Source organism: Toxotes jaculatrix, chromosome 9 (assembly GCF_017976425.1).
Source record: "Toxotes jaculatrix isolate fToxJac2 chromosome 9, fToxJac2.pri, whole genome shotgun sequence".
NCBI lineage: Eukaryota > Metazoa > Chordata > Actinopteri > Toxotidae > Toxotes > Toxotes jaculatrix.
In genome coordinates, this window is record NC_054402.1 from 10,092,305 (window position 1) to 10,113,025 (window position 20,721).

The 20,721-nt window shown below is 40.8% G+C and overlaps 2 protein-coding genes across 3 annotated transcripts; one reads left to right on the plus strand and one right to left on the minus strand.

The window, feature by feature from the left end:
• The first annotated feature begins 889 nt into the window (after positions 1-889).
• il12a (interleukin 12a) lies at positions 890-3,498 on the plus strand. The gene is made up of 8 exons (XM_041046905.1): positions 890-1,018; positions 1,486-1,612; positions 1,767-1,912; positions 2,063-2,152; positions 2,402-2,443; positions 2,536-2,676; positions 2,810-2,851; positions 3,044-3,498. The coding sequence occupies exons 2-8, from the start codon at positions 1,594-1,596 to the stop codon at positions 3,182-3,184; spliced, it is 621 nt and encodes a 206-aa protein (XP_040902839.1). The 5' UTR covers positions 890-1,018; positions 1,486-1,593; the 3' UTR covers positions 3,185-3,498.
• Positions 3,499-3,700: 202 nt separating this feature from the next.
• Positions 3,701-19,688, minus strand: si:dkeyp-97b10.3. Of its 2 annotated transcripts, none has more exons than XM_041047030.1 (17): positions 19,293-19,688; positions 16,664-16,695; positions 14,826-14,858; positions 14,509-14,580; positions 14,320-14,349; positions 14,165-14,200; positions 13,695-13,736; positions 13,544-13,593; positions 13,253-13,305; positions 12,952-13,178; positions 12,266-12,519; positions 6,908-7,033; positions 6,621-6,756; positions 6,454-6,501; positions 6,289-6,360; positions 5,845-6,135; positions 3,701-5,093 (listed from the first exon to the last, which is right to left on the minus strand). In XM_041047030.1, the coding sequence occupies exons 1-17, from the start codon at positions 19,340-19,342 to the stop codon at positions 5,065-5,067; spliced, it is 1,581 nt and encodes a 526-aa protein (XP_040902964.1). In that variant the 5' UTR covers positions 19,343-19,688; the 3' UTR covers positions 3,701-5,064. The 2 variants fall into 2 exon arrangements, with proteins under 2 accessions (XP_040902964.1, XP_040902962.1); XM_041047028.1 differs by having other exon boundaries at positions 14,320-14,352; positions 19,293-19,687.
• Positions 19,689-20,721: the final 1,033 nt, after the last annotated feature.

The window sequence follows — 20,721 nt, forward strand, 5'->3', positions numbered from 1 at the left end:
TTGACCTCAAAATGTCATTAAAATGGTCAGAATAGGCCAAAAAAAAGTCATACTTTTATGGCCACAAAATGTCATTTAATCAACAAATCAATCTGAAGAGCCACTTGGGAGCCGAAAGAGCCGGCTCTTTTTAGTGAGCCGGGCCAAAAGAGCCGGTTCTCTAAAAAGAGCCAAAATTCCCATCACTAATAAGTAGCAGAATACGGAAATTCTCAATCAAAGTACTTTCAAATTGTACTGAAGAAGAAGTATTTTACGACTGGGTTACTTTCGAGTGGAAATGCCTGCTCTTTTCTGCTGCCTGGTCTTTGTGTGTTTACGTGCGAACAGTGCAGCCGTAAACCCACCGCCCCCTCGTCCTGGGCAAGCTAATCCTCCTCTACACTGACGTTACCAGAAGCATTGACTGGACCTGAGGCCGTGGCCCACACACGAGACAGATAATCTGACAGGATGGACGGCCGGTGCTATCCGCCCGAAATGTGCTGCACCAAATAATAATCATCTTGTGAATGAAAATACCACGAGTGAGTAAGGGACCCAGGAATAGGCTCGTGGTTCGTCCCCATGATGCGGATGAGCCTGGGTTTCTCTGCCCTTTCATTTACCGCTACAGCGAGGAGTGCAGTTTAATTTCATCATGATTAATCCACCATCGATTATTCCAGTTAAACAAAGTAGGAATGACTTTTAACTCATCCCATAGTAATGACGACACAAGCACAGACTGTTGCACATGACCAGATGCTTACACTGTATCACTGTGATGCTGATGTAACTTCCAGTACTGCACAACATACTTTCGCTGGACTGGAGCACGTCATACATTTACATGTGCAATATGTCTAACTGTTTACATAATAAGAAATAACTGCACAAGCCGCTAAGATGGAATTTCTTTTACTGACATGTTTCACTTTAAAATGTTTCGTTTTTACGTGACGTGCTTTGCCGATGTTATCGCTGCCTCTCTGGTACAGACCTAAGCTGCAGGTCACAGACGTCGTGTAAGGACGTGGTGAGTGCTAGTGACTGTTGATAAAAGGCTGCTGGTTCTAATCTGATGCTGATGCTAACAGGACCAGATGCATGGTCATGATTTTGCAGGAGAAATGTTGGCTGGGGCATGCGCTGTTTGCACCTCACAAGCTTTCTGCAAAGTCACACTAATCGCTCAGCTTAGCAATCAAATTAGGCTTTTTGTTTTCATTTGGTCAAATCTTTAAAAAAAAAAAAAGAAAAGAAAAGAAAAGAAAGAAAGAAAGAAAGAAAAAGGAAGCACTGAGTCAGTAGTTAGTAGCTACGCTCCAATGTCGAGCCTGTTTTAAGGAATTGCAATACATGTCACTGTAAATGTTACAGCACACTTATTTCCCGTACTTGCTTTCTCTCAATGTTACTTCCCCTGTTCATCTCATGGTGCTGGATGATCAAATAGAAAATTACGTATGAGGTTTCAGTTTTTTCTTTTTATTTCTCCTACAGGAGGGAATTCCCCAAGAAGGCCTATAAATCTGTCAGATAAGAAGGCAGCAGCAACGCAGTCTTGCTGATTTACCGGGCTCGACCAGAGATCTCTATCTGATCGGAAAGATGGCAATCTTTAATCTCTGTAAGTCGGACAAGCCGCAATACAGACTGAGAGAGAAGATACTGAACAGTTTCTTTTTACATGTACAAACTGTATACTCCCATGTTGTGTTTTGTTCTGTGAAATGAACATCAGGGGGGATGTTTATACCCATATTTATTCGTCTTCCATGCAGATTTCGCCAGCTGTGTGCTACTGCTGACCTTGAGCTGGCGCACATCCACAGGACACCCGGTGCCTACTCTGAGCCCAGAGCAGTGCGCGCACTGCTCACTGCTCTTCAGGAGCCTCCTGCTAAATGTCACACAGCTTGTCGACAGTGTGAGTACAATTCAGTAGACCATGTTTATGTTGTAAAACCGTATTTGATTATTTATTTATTTATTTATTTATTTTAATTTTATTTCATTTTATTTTACTCTGCCACACGCCTCCGTAATTTATTAATATTACATTCATTTTGTTTCACAGGATGTTTTGTGCTTTGGCATCACATCTGATAAGGTGGTGATGAAGAGTAAAGCTGACACATTAGAGGCCTGCGCACCCACTCAGACTCAGGTGACATTTGTTGATTTGTCAGCGATGTGAATTATGAAGTATCACATTATTTATTAAGTAAATAAGAACTCAACTTCGAATGTTCTTTACTTTTTGGAAGGAAATGCAAATCATAATTTCAGCCCAGCTTTCAATAACTTTTACCTGGTAGTTGATTAACTGTATGGTCCAAAGATGCCTATGGGCACCTGACTGGATCAGTGAACAAATCCTCTAACAAACTGCTCTTGTTTAAAATGCCCCCCACAGAACTCAGGTTGCATGATGCAAAGGAAGTCATCCTTCAGTGAGGTAAGCTGTTGTTACTGTTGTTAACATTTCTTAATAAAGCAGACACTTGACCAAGATGACTGATGGGAATTTTTTCCTGATTGTCTTGACAGAGTGAATGTTTGAGGAACATCATGAAGGACTTGGCTTACTATGATACCGCTATTGAATCCTACCTTGGGTTCCCACTCAGAAGTCCTGCGGAAGAACATTCACTTCTGAGGCCAATTCTGGGAACAATAAAGAGCCTGAAGGTGTGTTTATTATGCATATGTAGGAGGGGTGAGAAAGAAAGAAAGTTGTGATTTAAAGACAGAAATAGTTAGAGAATCTCCTGGGAAATAACATTTGAAAGTTGCCTGATGAAATCTTTCTTGGTTAATACAGAACTGCTCCCTGATGCCAGAAGGAGAGAACGACTCTTCAGAGGTATTTTTCTATTCCTTCTTTTTTGTTGGTTCCCTATTTCCTCCTCATCTAAATGTTCTTTAAGAGGAAAGTTTACATAAAAAAAAACCTTTTTAATCCTTGTAAATATTTTTCTCTGAAGGAAAGTTGGGTGTTTTTTGAGAGAGTGCGAAACTCGCTGGTCATGTTGTATACTTCCGTGTTGCCTTTTAGAAGGATGCTGCCCAGATGTGGGGAGAAGACACCTACACTAACAGACAGGAGATGTGTAAGATGATGAGAGGCTTCCACATCCGAGCCATCACCATCAACCGAGCTATGGGCTACATCTCCTCAGGAGACCACAAGAAGTAAACTTCCTGCAATTTCATCATTACCATCAATCCAATCAGTACCGCCACATCTCTATTCATTTCACAACAACAAATCACAACTGAACAAGCCTTCTTGATCATTCACTACCATCACTTGTACTCACAACTACTGAACAAGTAGTTCTTTACACTGCACATGCTGAACAACTGTCTGCATAATCACTGCTCAGGCATAAGCTAACTGACTCGATTCCAGCATCTTCACTCAATTAAGAGCTGAATGACAGTCAAACTATTTCTAAGGTTAGCAGTGGAGGCCATGTCGGCCTATTTACACCTATGAATGTAATTCAATATTTGGAGGAATGTATCTTTATTTTGTCTTTTATTTAAGACCTATTTATTACATTTATTTATTTGATGGCCTATGATGTTATTTATTGTTATTTATAATAAAGTATTTTTGGTAATCGAGTGCTGAAGTGGAAGTGATTTTTGAATGAAACTGGAACTGATGACACTGTTCAAAAAATTAAGAAAAACACAACATCCAGGAGATCTCCTCATTTTATTCAGTCAACATTTGCTTCTTTACCTTTATTCCAAAAGTCTTTGGATGGACTCGGACCCGACACAAATTAGTGCAAAAAGTACTGACTGGTTTGTTTGTGGTAAATTGTTTAAGGAACCAACCCTGTTCTCTGAATGTAAACATTGCTGCATAATCTTGGCTCCAAAAGATTCAACATTACACATTCCATTTCTGCAGCTTTTCCCAAGTAGTGTTGAGATGTCTGGAAAGTGTCATCTTTAAAAAATGGTGAAACAGAAACAGAATTTTGAATAATGTCGAAAAGGTGTCGAGAAAATGTAACTGAAATATTTATTATTATTTTGGTTTGTTTTTCCAAATCTTTGTTCCAATCTATGAAAGAAGCCTTGAAAAGAAGGCTCAAAATACAGGAATGTTGCGTGGCTGTAGATAAACACACACATGTAGAGAAAACTTCTATACAGCCTTGAATCCAAATGTGTGTTGTGTTTTCTACACAGTACACTTGAGTACTACATAGTCAAAATTTGTCCTTAACAAACACAAGATGTGTGCTCTAGTCTCCAGTCCAGGAGGGCAGGAACAGGTTCATAATTCAAGTTAAAACAACATAAAAATAATAATGGACTTCCTGCAGCTCAGAGTTGTCAAATAAAACACAAATATGCATAAACAGACAAAACAAACTTAAAAAAATAAATCACAGGTTTGAAAAAATAGTTAAAAAAAAGATATGTACAGGACATAGTATGCACAAATATAAAAATGTTTGAGACAAAAAAAATAGTTCAGTCTGCTATGCTTTGGACAGTCACATGAATGTGCATGTGATGTAATGCCTAATTGTTTTATAAAAAGTCCCAGAAACTTGTATTTAAAAGTGAAACAAGACACACAGGTTGGATTTTACCTGATTCTTGCAGTTTCAACACTGCAGCACCTACATTTACATCTGTTACTGGCTACATAACTAGCTACTAAATATCTCAACGACCTCTACGCCTCTGCCTCCTCAGGTCATTTTAGAATCTGATAATGCTGAGCATCAAATTCTGTCTACACAAAGGTACCTTTAGGTACAGTTTGTCTATTCTGCAGTCATTACAGAATCAAAGGACCATATTTGAACAAAATCAGGGAAAATGCCCATTCAAAGTTACAACAGTAGCCCCTTTCATGAAATGCAGAAATACAAAAACTCATGAATTAGTTTCATGTCCAGAAAATATTCAGAGAGAAACACAAACTGACGGAAGAGCTGACGTTTGGTCCAGAGGTCAACTCTGCTTTGCTGTATTCCTGAGACCTTTTTTTTCTTCCTGTCGCTGGACGAACAGATCCAACGATCTATTCAAGTCAAATCCCTTTCACTTAGCTGCTTGATTGTTCATCATATCTGAAAACAGACACAACAAAAATAATCACCTACCTGCCCCACTGTGTAAGTCTGTTATGTAGTGACACTGTAGATAGATTAGATTATGAAAACACAAAAAAATGTGAAATTTTCAAAGAACAAGAGCTGATCACAAGTTACCAGTTGATCCAGCTGACTCTACACCATGTACACCACAGTCCTGCATGGCAGTGTAACATGAACAATTCAGCCAAAGATCTTCTCAAGCTACATATGTTGTATATTGCAGCAATATTATTAGTTAAAACTGCAGTCTCATTTATATATCTTCTGTATATTGTGTGTGTGCAATGTCAGCTTGGACTTGAATCTGACTGAAAGGTGTGGGATTTGAAAGAGGTAGACATTAAGAAGGCAAGGAGGATTTTTAGTCAGGATATCTCAGCCTCAGCTGGTTCAGTTTTGGCCTCTTTAAAAAAAAAAAATCTGTTCTTTACATGTCCTCCAGCTTCATGGAAGTCCAGTACTGAATCTCTGGAGAACCCCTTTAATTAAAGGAGACCTTTCTCTGTGGGAATGAATCATGTTTTTTGTTATACTACAGCCACCTGATGTTGTTACAACATGACCAGCTCATAGGTGACGACTTTGACAGAATGATTTTGTACCATCTGGTGATTTTGCACTTACAACATTGTTCCTGTAACAAATGTTACGAGTGAATTTGTGACCAGGAGATAGCCATGCAGGATCATGATATGTACCATCGAGTATGTCGACAATTTATTACCTTGCAGTGTCTGACGGACCTCGTTTGGCAAGTCATCTAGATCCTCCACACTTTTCCACATGTGGTACACCGTGGCCTCTCCCTGCACCCTTCTGCTCTTCCATTCCACTAGCATCTTTAGCTTCTGCATGGTCACATCTTTCTCTGCTGCCTGGATGTCATCCAGGTCCCTGGAGTTCAAGTCTAGATAGATGGCCACCTGCTTCCACTCCTTCCCAAGCCGCTTGGCCACCTGCAGTAGCTGCTTCTCTGACATGTCCTGGCACTGAGTCATCGCTGTCTTCACTCCATCTGGAAAAAGATGCACAACGCACACACAGGTCCTTCATTTCAATATAATTTTATACAGACAGGTGCACCTGGAAATAGTTTGGGTGTGGACTGCTTTTTGTTGACTTGAAGTTCTTTTCAAGTCATTAGTTAATAAATGAAGCAGAGAGCTACCTGACTCATCCTGCCATCGAGGTCTTTTACAGGCCGTTTCGTCTTCTGAGGGGCTGCTGCTCCTTTGTCTGCCTATGAGAGGGACAGACATGATATGAGTCAACCTGTAGCAGCATGTTGTCATGGAAAAAATCACATCTGATTAAAAACAAGAAAGATGTTTACTGTTTGTCCTTTTCCTTGGTTTCTTTTCTGTGCTGTCCACACAGTCACCTATGAGAAGAGCAAGAGATGAACAGGTTTCAGGGAAAGCAAACACAAACAAACACGAGGAGCACAGTAAACACTTTTGAATAATCATGTGTTCACCGTCTGACTAAATGCACTGATACCTTCTCTGATGGTGGCGGACCATACAGTCTCCTCAGAGTTAATCTCTATAAGAGACAATTTAAAGGGAGGAGGCTGCTCAAAGAAAGCTTCAAAGTAGCCTTTCATCTTAGTCACTGCAAGGGTGAATTTCAAATCCTGTACAGAGAAACATAAAGAGAGCTGAACTGTGTAGTCAGTGCAAAAAACACTGCTGCCACACAACAGTCACAACATTCAGAGTATGTTTGTGTTTTCATGTTCTAAGTTGCGAGATAAGCAATAATGCATGCATATGTCAAACACAAACCTGAGGTTTGATGTCTCCCTCTGGCTCGCTCAGGAGACGATACGTCCCCTCATCCAGTTTACATGTAGGAGGCTTCTCTATCCGAATGTAGCGATTCTTGTAGGCCTGCACTTGTTTGCGTATATCCTAATTCACATAAAGAAAGCAGTAAGAGAAGATGAAACAGGAGATAAGTCAGTATCTTGTAGACGATGAGCAGGCTGAATGGTGATTAACATTCAATAAAACACATTTTCCATGGTCGGAGTGGAAAAACTGAGGGCGTCTCAGAGGAGCAAAACACTCAGAGGTCAGTCCTAGTCAGTGTTTGCTGGAAAGAGCAACATAAAAAATGGAAAAACACATCAGATGGAAAAACATAAGTTAGTATATTTTAAGAAATGTCTCTTTTTTTGGGGTTACAATGAATGTAGTATGATCATTCACTAGCTGCATCCTCCTAAACAGACATGGCCACATAACCACAAACACACTTCCTGGATGTTTTTTTTGGTAGTGTTAAAAAAAAAAAAACCTCAACCATATTGTCATAGCTTTCACAGTGACGTGAATTTACAGTAATACACACACTACTGGCATCAATAGTGATACATGCAACTAACTGATTGACTTTTTTCTTGACCGTGAAGGTTATTCTTTAAAATAAATTTAGCATCTTTCTACACAAAATTACTGTAACACATATCACAAGGGTTTGATAAGGTCATCAACATCAGTGAGTCAATGATCACTTCATCGATGCTCAAATTGCTGCTTTTCAACAGTATATCTTAGTATTTTTGCATCAAACCTCATCACAACAAATTTTGGTTAAATCTTTGCTTCAGTGTATTACACAAACCAGGAAACTTAGTGCCTGTTCTATAAAGTCTGACAGCATCAAAGCCGGTACAGTAACAAAAATTAACAAGAAGTGAAAGTTTTGTTTTCTCTCTGTTTTTATTTTTCAGTGTTCTTAAAGGTAAGGCATTTTTCCGGAGTTTTATCCAGTTGCCATAATTCAAAGTCATGATTCGAAAATTTAGGGAGTCTCAAATGATGGTCTCGTGAATGGAATATTTTTTGTGCAGTTCATGTAAAAGAAAAGTTTTGCTTTGTTTTGTTTTTGCTCTCCCTTCAAGGGAAAAATTCCTCAATTAAAAGCACAAAATGTGGTCATTTGAAGTGAAAAGTCACGAGAAGGACGTCACTTTGAAAATCAAAACTTGGCTCAATGGCATAAAATTTCAATTTTATTTCCATGTATATAAGAAATAGTGAGTCAGTGTGAAAGCTTTTACTGTCTTAAGAAACAAGGGATCAGATGCACATTTAATAAACATGTATTGAGACATTCAGACCATATCCTTCAGCACTTTATATCCAGTCAATAAGTCAGTAACTGCAGTTTTTCCTCACCATACAAGAACATACCTAAATATTACGGTATCTTAAGTGACAAATGGTGGCAGCAACCTCTAAGAAAAACCAAGGGGTTTTTTTTCCCTATCACAACGATGTCATGTAAAATTGCCCAAATATTTACAGGTGAAAATGCATGTTTGAAGGGAGGTTCCACTCACTAGGTGCTGTAGATCTAAAATGCAACAGGATCCTGCAACTATAGGTACTATTTTTTTGGTCTGAAGGTTTGGAGAAATTTTGCCGCATTTTCAAAACAGTTGTCAGGTTTTTTATCAGGTTTAAAAAAAACTTTCTTTGGAGAAATAAGCGGGTTTCCTCACTGCAACATTCTTTAAGAAATGGTTAGTGTAAACTTTACAACTTTATCCTACAGAATACTCTGAAAGTCTGGAGACTGACAAGAACCAAGAAAGCAAGAATTTCCCCCTGGTTTGGTGGACCGTGCCTTCTCCCCATGGGCCGGCAGGGGTATAACGGCTGTGGGTGACTTGGCAACAGATGGCATTGCAATGTCTTTTGATCTGCTCAGTGAGAAATGCAATCATCCTCAGAATAATTTTTTAAGATCTCAGCAAATATGCAGCTTTATCATATCTACTGTTACGAACTAAGTTGTGGAGGATGCCATTCAGAATCCTGACATCAGAAAACTTATCAACAGGTATCAGGTCTCTTTGGGAAGCTGACTTCATAAAGACTATCCCGAATGATGCATAGGACAACATTTGGTCAAGCAGTGTTCAGAGTGTTATGCAACATATCCCCTTAAAAGCTATAAGACTTTGATTCAAGATTTTTTCATATTTGAGACCCTTACTGGACAATATAGGAGATGGTGGGGCCCAGACTATTCAGACTGATCTCTACGGACTACCAATGACTGTGATCTCGAGGTACATTTCCAAGTCTTAGTGTTTAATATGCCATTACCACATCGTTACGCCTGATTACTCTTGTTAAATATAACTGTACAAACCTTCTGTCTTTGTGGGTTTTGTTTTGTTTTTGTTTTTTTGACTGGTTCTTATCATTGGTCTGCTGAGTGTCAGACTCATCAATTCAGCCAGTGATGGGATAGCACTGTGTAACACAATAATGGACACAACCAGGGTAGATGTTTACTGCATGAATGTTTATTGAAATAGAAGAAGACGACTAAATGAATGAAAATCATATACGAAGCACCACAAAGGTGCAGCTGCTGCAGGGTGGAGAGAGAGAGAGCTGAACAAAGGGCCTGTCTATACAGGCTAAGCCCACAGGCCAACACAGGTGCTTGTCTATCAGCTGATCAAGCTGGAGCTAGAAACAGGAAAAGCCAAAACAGAACAGGATACAACACTCCTCACCATATAGGTGTCACCTTAAAGGTGACATTACTTGTAAACATGTGACAGAGCATCTGCAACAACATTTTCCTGGCCTTTCTTGTGTAAGTGCAATTTAGGACAAAATTGGCCCAGCACGTTAACTTCTGGTTGCTGTTATTCATGCAATAGGGAAACACCAAAGGGTTATCGTCAGTGTTAACAACTACAGGTTGCAAGGAGGAACTGACATTCACTTCTAAGTACTGAGGTGACCACAGCACAACCAGGACTTATTTCTCAGTAGCGCTGTACATTTTAAAAAAAATAACAGACACTATTGTTAATACCTGCTGCATCACCTTGAATCAGAACAGCTGGAAATCACATAGCCAAGCACATTAGGCGGAGAATCTGCCATCAGCTGGTCATGCATCAGTTTCAAATAGACCTCTGACTGTGCGGCCAAACACCAGATCAGCAGAACTGAACCCCAAGGACTCCTGCACGGTTTCATGGATGGCAAAGAGTAAAGGAGGTATGTCTTCATACCACTCTGGACTATGCTCAAGGCAGAAGTACATAGCATAGACTTCAAAGTTTGGTGGAATCTCTCTAGGGCTCCTTGGCACACGGGGTGGTAAGCATTAGAAACTAGAGGCTTCACAGCCATAACCACAAGCACTTGATTGAATACCTTGGAGATTAAATGAATCCCAAGATCTGCTTTGGTATTGACGAACCAAAAGTGGTGTGGAATTTCCCTAATGCTTTTACAACTGTTTTAGCTGTAAGGGAGTACAGGCATATTGCCTCAGGGTAACGAGTGGTGGCATACATGAGAGTCAAAGGGTATTGATGACCAGATTTTTACTTGGGTGGGAATCTTAAACAGTCTACAGTGAGTTACTCAAGTAGTTCCCCTTTAACAGGAATAAGCTGTAGTGGTGCTGGAGGAATCACCTGGTTATGTTTACCTGAAAAGTACTGACAATACTCAATACTCATCAACTTCCGACCTCAAACCAGGCCAGAAGAAGTGTTTTAGTATTTCTATGTCTTCGCAATACCGAAGTGGCCAGACATAGCATTATCATGAGCCAAGTTATTTATGTGAGCACTGCAGTGCATGGGTCGGTATGGTCAGACTCTGACACAGGTACAGCAAAGCCATCTCTAATGAATGGTTCAAACCCTGAGGAATCAGAGTCCTTGGCTCCTGCTAAGGGTCAACAGCAAGGAGCTGGCACAGCACAGAACCAATCAGAACCACAGGTTTAGGTTTCTGCTTTTTACTTAAAGAAGGGCAACCAGCTACAATGTGATGAGATGTCTTACATAAGAAACACCTCCTTTCCAAGTTTCCATTACAAGAACTGGAAGCTTTGCTACTTGAAGCAGAGGGAGTACAACCGCCACTAGAGGGCTTTGAAAAGCAAGAGCGCAGACGAGTGGCATTACATTTAGCATCAGGATGCAACCTGTCTCTAAAATTTACTTTATGGGCCAGAGCATACTCATCAGCTAACACAACTGCTTTTTCTATGGTTTTAACTCTCTGCTCACTCAAATAAGAGAAACACAAATTTCCAACTCTGCAGCAGCAGCAACAAAATAAAATCACTTTCTCTCAAGCAAAATCCACATAGGTTTACTTCTTATTCTTAGAGTGGTCACGAAAATGCTGTCTTTGAGCTTCTGGCACGCAATATAGCACATTTAACAATGTCATAGTCGGTGCTCTTCCCCAGATTTAGTGACGAATATGCCTCCTGAGATTTCCTAAATAGAACACACTGTAACAGTGAGGTCCAGCTGTGCTTTAGGCCACTGCAAAGTGTTTGTCACACGTTCAAAGCAGAAAAAAACACATCTTTCTCATTTAAGGGAGGGACCAGCTTGAGGTTTTTATCAACATAAAAATTAGCACCACCAGAAGTAACAGAGTTTAAGCTCAAGCAGGAAGTGCAGCTAAGGATAAATCCGTCTCCTTCAGTTCCCCCTCATGCCCAAGCCTTAGCATTTCACATTCTACCTCACGCTGCCTTAACTGCTCCCTTTCCTTTGCCTCAAGCTCTAGTTCTAAAGCTGCAGCATTAATCCCAGCTCTCTCAGTCCCATAGTTTTCTCCTTACTTCCTGCTCCTGCAACAACTCACCCCGCTCTACTTGCTCTCCTTCCCCAGAGGATGCATCAGTCTGTTCATTAGGCAACTGACATCTTTCACATAATATACCCTGTTCCACAAAGCATTTATGATTTTTGCATTCAATTCCTATTTCTTCAAATTGCCTTGAACACCAACACCATACTGCTCTGCCACACAGTGAAGATCTTTCTTTCTTTCTGTAAACTAAGAGTGGCTGGGCATCAATCTTTAACAAACCTGTCCAACTCAAACACCATGATGACAACACAAAACTAATACTGATATTATTCCCAAATGCTTGCACACACAATTCAGGTTTTACAAAGGTCATCATGTGCTACCACATGATATTCTGGGAGTCTGACATGTCTAAACTCCTACACATGACAAGGTTTGCTGCCTTACGTTACCTGTTTATGTTCAGAGGTGTGCACCAATGACAGCACATCGTACTGTCACAACAAGATACTACAAACATCTTACAGTATTCACACTTACCTTGATGTCAGACGAGCTGTTGGTGGCCAGGTAGATATGGAAGCTGTAGTTGTTGCTGTCACTGCCCAGCTGCTTGTAGACCAGGACCACCCCGTGGTGCTCTATGTGCTGGCTCGTCTGGATGATGGGACCCACGGGTGACAGGGACGTCACATTCCACTTAACATGGCTACCTGAGTGGTCCACTGTCGGCTCAATGAGTGGGCGGTCATTCTTAATGTGTAGGACGCTGAATGTCATCTCATTTTCTGGGTCTGTGCCAAGATAATCAAACGTTTTAAGTTTTTCCTAGTGGAGCTTTAAACTATGGATCCATTTTTTTTGATAAATTCTTTAGTCAATGTTTAAAAAAAGATCATTAAACTCCTTAAAGGGAACTCCTTAAATTACTTTATGTAAAAAAAAAGCCCTAAGATAGGTCATATCTTAATTAATCCATTCAAGGTTTATTTTCACATCAAAAACAAAAACAATTTGTAAAGTAAGTGTGTTAATGTTCTTATTTTAAATGGTGAAAAAAATGAAAGCCTCCTGGAGACATCTGTCTTGATGACACTGGTGACAGTGTAACTGCCTTACAGGCCATGGAGTCACCGCAGGAGGAGAAAGATCTTAATTAACAATCATATGATGAACATAAGTCTTCTATGTTCAACAGGGGCCAGAGAGCGCCCTAATGTTCTCACCAGCAAGGCAGACGGAGTGAGGGAACTGGATGGACTTGAGGACAGATGCATCCTTGTTGACCGTGTCCACGTTAAAGATGGGTCCTGCAAACTTCCAAGAGTCCCGGAGGAATGCGCCGAACTTGGACCAGGACAAGATTGAGTACCTTACGAGAACCGGTTCTGATGCTTCAAACACCAGGCCGGTTACCGAACATTCGAATGTTCCCTCTCCTTCCAGCTGCACCCTAGAACACACAGGGTCAGTGACACTGTACAGAATCAATATGAATGCAGTACAGCACTGCAATATCGCACTCACTGTAATCGTCCCTTGGAGATCCTCCGGGGGGTAACAAGCTCATTGCCATGGCTCTGTCAAACACACCAACACAGCTTGTTTATTTGCTTGCACAATTATAACACTGTGTTAAAAACACTACAGTAAAGACTACAGATAGATAAGCACAAATCCGGCAGGAAGTCGTGAGGGCTTATCCAAGGTCCTCCAGGTTGTCAGATACAACTACACATGTATAATCAAATATAACAGGCAGACAAGACATTTAAAATCCCCACATTTCCTCAGATATCCATCTGGTTTTGAGCTCACCTGGTGGATGGCTTTGCATTTTTCACAGCAGAATTTGAATTGCATCTCATCTGTCAGAAAGTATGACAACACATTTGCTGTTATTCACAAGACAGGTATTACTCTCTCTAGTACAATGTTTGTGCTGTAACATCAGTCATGATCTGCTTACCTTTCCCATTTAAAACCTCTGCTTCAGGTCCAGCGACTGACTCTGAAGGAGAAAATAATTCAAGTCCAGTGTTATCATTTGAAAATCATACAGTATGTCAGAGGCTGAAATCCAGTGTTAAGCCTCTGGCAGAGACTCTAGACAAAATTTATTACATTGTGGGACAGTTTTTTTGGTTGTGAGTGAGGGTGGAGCACACGCAATTACAGTACATGTCGAATCAAAATCTGTGTTCCCAAAAAGCCACCAGAGCCCGACATTTTGTGGCATAATTATGTAGTATGGCTGCCATTAAGTTGTGGTTGTGGCTGCAGTCCACTGAGTTACCACTAAACAAATAGCAACTATGACAGCAAGCTGACATAGATCTGGATGTAAACAACAAACAACCAGTTTTAAAAAGCAGACCAGCTGCTTAATCTTAGATGAGGCAGATATTGATATTTTGTGGACACAACGTTGTTTCTCACCATTTTTAGACTTCTCTGAATCGGCTTCTTCAGCGTCTGCAAAGAACGTGACAGAGACAAGCTTAGTGAAACTGTTCTAAAAATGAGAGTTCTTTATCTTATTAAATCCTCAAGTAACAAAGATTTTCAAGGATGTATAAGACGTTAGTTTTTACCTTCCTCCCCTCTATCCTTCTCAGCACTGCCTTCTGGCAAAAATCAAAACACGAGAAAAAAAGAGAAATTAAAGGAGTAGCTCTACATTTTGGGAAATATGTTTATTTAGAGAATCTCAATACTGCTTTAATTTAAAAAAAATTCCTTTAAGCTATGGTACGTAACACTGGTTAAACTGTGTCTCTCACCAGAATCCTCATCCTCTTCTTCGTCCTCCTCTTCCTCCTCTGAGCTCTCCTCAGTGGAGTTTCCCGTGTTCTCTGTTCCATAAATCAATCAATCAACAAAGGACATGAGAGAGGTGAAAACGTTGGGATTCATGCCATGAAGGTTAAATATTAAAAGAAAAAAAATGGATAAAAACAAGTAAAAAAAGTATTTAAATATCACGGCCAATGAGTTTATATGGCACAGCCAACGAGCTTTTCCGGAGGAGACCAAAATTCGATGAGTTATGTGGAAAGAACAAGTGAGTTAAGTGTTTTGGTGAGATTTTTGGGCTTACCTGAACCACTGCTGTCACTTTCTGTCAGATTATCTGTAACAAATTAGTAATTGTTTTGAGGTTAGAGCTGTTTCACCAGTAAAAACTCATTCAGTAATGTCAACGAGTGACAAAAAGTCCTTGTACATTTTCATCTCATTAGTCACTACTATCACTACATCATTACTATTGTGGCCACAAGACCTGTTCCTAAAGCTGTTTCCATACTTCAGACACACTGTTTAAAACTTTCCTTACATAAGGAAAGTAATAATAGATGAACTTGTAGATTGAAGTGTGAAGTGCTGAAGTACCAAGAATTAACTTTGTCACCTTGTCACCGGGGTTCTTCCTTCAACAGGTACAGCCCCAGTGAGAGACAGCTACTTCTAGTTTATTTCAATATTCATGCACTGCTTGTTTTTTTTTAAAGTCTTTGTCCATATTAGTCATCGAAAAAAAAAAAAACACCAGCTTTTACATATCCATCATTCCTTAGCAGCTGAACTGTGGCACCCTGTGAGGAAGCCTGCAATAAGTGCCATGCATTAACATTCTGCCACATTTATACAGTTGGATCCAAAGGAGCTGCTGTTGCTCCTCCCTTCCCAGCAGTGAATGTCTGCGGACCGGGCCATCTGGCTAAGTGCCTGGGTGGCTAATGGATGGAGCCTATCCTCCCTGGCCCGCAGAGTTTTATCTTAGACTAACAAGCAGATGCTGCCATCGCTGCTCCACTTGCAGCACCTCTCTCATCAATCTCTCTCCTCCACTTCGCTCGATCTGTCTGCTTCACCCCTCTCTAGACTCTCCCCAGTGCCTCTCTTCTCGCCCTCATATGCCTCCTATGGCCAATCTCGTTCTCGGCTACTGCTGCTGCCGCCACCTCACAGCTGAACCAGCAGGCATCTATCTTCACTCTGGCATGGCCGCTTCCCTTCATCAGACTGACAAACAAGGTGGAGAGCAAACACCCGCAAAGATACACACATGCATGTGAAACCACACATCAGCACACATACTTGTATAAAGCTTCAGAGGTTTGAATGCTTTCATGGGTGCTGCCTGCCATCTGCTGGTCTAAGATAATAGCAAAACCAAAAACATTAAAGGTTTGAAGTGTGGTGTACGGCAGTGAAGGTTATCCATTCTGACTTGTCACTTCTTAACCTCTTAACATACAGTCCTCCCCCTTGTTTCCTCTTAAGTAGCCGCAAGATTGTTAAAATTGTGTTATTCCCCAGTGTCTGTATTGGCTTGTTCCAGCTCCCCACCAAACACTGGTGTCATTGGAAACTTTAGGCTTCTCACTAGAATCTAAAATAAACGTACATAGGTTTGAACAGAGTTTGGTTCATTGGGAACATAAAAATGATCATAATGAGGTTCACACAGGGTGGTACAGAAGTTTTAAATTTGAACAAAACAGAGCTTTCATAGTGGATCTGTTACCCGTATTGGCAGTGTTGTTTTTTGAAACTTAATTTGAATAAGTTTTGTGCACTGGTGTGCAGTGTTAAAATAGCAAATGCAAAACTATGGACACAGGTAATCATGTGACTGTGCAAAAATCTTGCTGCTCTTAAAGGCAAATGATATTGAAATAGAGGCCCAACAGTGAGAAGAGAGGAAGGTGGGATGGGGATAAAGAAAGGAAGGCCAGTAAAAGTAGTCACAGATAACAGATGGGAATGCACCCTTTTTAAATAATAAAAAAGGTGCCAGAGGAGGGACATAACACATTCACTGTGTGAAAAAACATAGACATATGTGGCCCCACATGTGCTCTGTGAGAAAGTAAAAGGAGAAAGAGAAGCCAACAGTGGGTGGGAGGGAAGGAATGAAAATGGATTGTTTACCTTTGTTTTCAAGTGCGGGGATATCTCCGTCTCTGTAGGGCAGAATAGAGATAACATTCAGACGACTATAAATCACATTATAGAGTCATGTAGGGGATGTCTGCAAAGTGTGGTGAAATTTATGGAAGAATTTGGAGGTTGAAAGTGTTGGCTCTTAAAATTGTGCAGCTGCAGGCTCTTGTAGTACACCACTTCTGCTTTCGATTGAATTAGCAAAAACAGGAAGTGTGCACAAGCTGCCTGCATCTCACTTTCTCACACTTGTGACACCCATCCATCCTTTCAAATCATAGATTCAGATTCCCACCCAAACTCACACTGACTCACTTTCTGAGCAGTGCTAATAATGCCAGAAACCAGGAAAGATACTGGTTAGGTACTTTTTAGGACAATTATTCAATATGAACGTTTATCTACTTTCAGTGGCATCATATTGTGATATGATCATATGGTGTTATCATTTCACGAAATTCTCTTTATCAATTCCAAACACTTAAAACTAAACTAACTAAATTAGTCATTTGAAGTTTTGTTTTATACACATGAAATGTCAAATGCAAGCATGCGTCATGATTATTTTTCACATGATTTAAACAAACATCTGTCACACGACATCAGTATCAAAAAATACTGTTATTAATTTGTCACACTAGTTTCAACCACATAGTCCAGCCCTGCACAGAAGACGTCAAAACCAGTTCTTCCTGACTATTCAGCTCTCTGAATCATTTCACATGCACTTGACTATCAAGGAATGTAGTTTATCAAACAAACAATGAGCCAAGTCTAAGTGCTATAGTTCAGATGCTCTGTCTGGGAGCAACCTGTTGACGCAGTCTGGGCTTCAACAAGAGGCAACACGCATGAGATCCATCAAGAGGAAAACGACAGAGGGCCAACCACACAAGAGGAACGAGTTCACCACCAGCAGGCCTGAAAAAGTAGGTCACATATCACCTTGTGTCTTTTCCTGTTTCTCTCCCTCAGTTGTTAAAATTCAGAACTGAGTGATCAAAAGCAAAATGATGCATCAGGAAACCCGGATTGTTAAGCCTGCCCAAATACTGGTCTTTTATTTGGCATCTGTTAATTGTGATAAGGCACTGTGGTTTCCTTTGTTTTCAAACATCTGTCCAGGAAACTGTGTTTTCTTCTCCTCCAGGTCAAATCATTCTCGGCTCTGTCACACCACAACAACACCGAGGCTCATTAGCTGCTGTGGTAGTCATCTTCTCGTTGAGAAAAAGTTTGTCTTTGTACTCAGATGTTTTCAGACAATAAATAAACTCCCTGCGTAAGTTCTCACACTGTCTCTACTCTCACTTTTTTTCTAACTTCCTTCAACGAAAACACGATAACGGAATCTTCTGTGAGAGTCTTGGCTTGTCTCTGGTTCAAAGATAAAGGCCACAACACTTCACATGCACTCTACAACTCCCCATAAACACAATGCAGAGAGGGGACATCTGTGTGTAGATAAACAATTGTCAGTTAGTCTGAACCTACTACGCAGGCATATAAAAAAAATGTTATACTCTTTAATATTATACCTCACTGCTTTCAAAATGACGCTCACGGTTGGTCAAAAAACCTGCCTCTATTCAATTCATGACCCAGTAAGCAAATGATCTGCTGCTGCCACTGCTTCTCAAATAAACTTTTCTTAAATTCAAACCACTTGTGTGTCCCTGATGGACATTAACTTCTAACTTCACTGAACATTTTCATAGGTTGTGGTACAATGATTACAAAAGCCTGCATGATACTGCACAAACAGGGACTTTTCCAGCCCTCATTACTGGTTGAATGATACCCAGGCAACAACCCGGTAGTATTCACAGAGGACAATGAGTCATCACTATCACCTTACCTGTTTGACTGTTTGTGGTCACAATACAACTGATAATAAATGTGGTATGACTAATAAAGAGACTGGTATTAAACAGATGAATATTATCATCAGGTTTTAAAAGAAAAAAAATTTTAATGGGATTTTATGTTGGTAAAAACATATGTGTCACATGGCACGCGTTTCATAGTATCTTTAACTATAATGTGAGCACCAAAATATAACTTCCTGTTTACAGTTTCCCATTATGGTTGATGATACTATGAAATCATGCTTCACCATGCACTGGACTACAAAGACATTAACACGCATAGTTATTGATCTCTGCTGCAGTATTTCTATAAGGATAAGGATTCCTATATGTCAGCGATGCTCGCTGACAACCTTCTCTCCAGCACGATGACACGTTCAATGACTCATCACAACTCAACAACACAGCAGCGTGCAGCGCGGGCAGGCACCAACAAAGAGATCACGACTCTATTGTTACTTTCTGTTTATATCTATGTTCAGCCAGACGCATGCATATAACGAGGGCGCAAGAATTGCAAGATTTGTCTATTTTACTTAAAATGCACACACAGACGACCCCTTCACCGACGATAACAAAAGAAACCACTTCCTGTGTTGACGAGAGGAGATTTTAGCGCTGCATGACACTGAATGCGCGCACACTTCATGTTGTCCGAAGTGTGCGCGCAAGAAAAACACAAACACTGACATAAAGCCAGTCAGGACAACACTCTCTGTTCTTCGTGGTGACACAACAAAAAGTCTCACCCGTCCTCCAGGTGACAAGCCGCCCCGCAGCTCACCATCTCCGCCACCATCCCTCTCTCCGTATTCAAACCCCGTTATACTTTCGGTTCCTCCACAGCGTGCAGCGTCTGCGCGTAAAAGCACTCGGGATTGTGATCTTATCATCGGCTGTCGGTGTGTCGTTAATGCGATAAACAGTAACTGGCGCAGTGATGGACACTGGAGCCCCTCGTGGCTGAATAACTTCTTCACATCATTGTCCACTCTAGGAGCATCATCTCTTCTTCCGCAAAACAAAACCTCTGGATTGGAGAAAAGAAGCCGCTCGTAGTTTCCAAAATCCACAAAGCAAACAGTCAGCGAGCCTTTGTATAATCTAGATGAGGATGTATTGTTTCCTATCACAAATACTGTGCTTGTGTGCAAGCGGCAAATACATCGCCGATCTTAACAACATGTTGTTCAATAGTGCACTGTAGTTAATGCAATGCGCAGCTTTTAGGATCAGCGGCGCTGCGCAGGTGCGGCGCAGTGCATGAAAGCACACCAATGAACAGCACATGTGGGTGGGGTGGAGCATCCCGCCTCAACATGGGCTGTGCAGATACATGTTGATGATTTCCTCTCGGCCCTCTCAGTGTTTTTAAACATCAGAAATGCCAGGAATACAACGGGAGGTCATTGGTAAGGAGGTGTTTGCTGTTACACAACATCGAAGGCAGAAGTCGGCATCACGTCTGCCCCTGGTGTTTGTTTGATACTGATAATAGAGAATGAAGTTGAAACAGTTAACATGGTAGACATCTGCGAAGTCTAATTGTATTCTAATGTATTATTAGGCTGCATATTCTCAAGGGTTTATCCTAAGATTATTTCAATGAAGTATAGAGAAAACGGGAGTTGGTGAATTGCAAGCAAAACTGGTATTTTGTTTACTTTCAAAATAAAATGTCTGCATTAACCCCTGAGAGTTTTGTCAGTTGCACATTATTCTCCCGCATAGAAAAGGAACTGCCAGCACTCCACTGCGCAACTAGGCCACTTTGAGCGGGAAAACATGCACATCCAAGTGCCAGGCTGCATTATAGAAAGGCACCACCAGATGTCACATCAGACAACAAAAACATGTTCAGCTCAACAGCAAAAACATGCCTCTGCAAATTACCTTTGCACTAGTGGCACAGCCAGCCGATGTATTTGGCATGAGGACTGATCAGAGTGCCAATGTACCATATAGTTAAAATGAAATCTTTAAGGTATCAGAGAAGGCAAGTATCCATTTATGGCATAAGCTCACAGCCAAGCACAGAGAAAGGGAGACGAGTGAGGGAGGGAGGGAGAGCTCTCCACGAGTGCCTGAGACGTCCAGTGGGAGGAATGAGGGAAGGATCAAGGGCTTTTCTATTGATCTTCCACTCATTGATCTTTTCCCTTTCTCCTCTCTCCATCC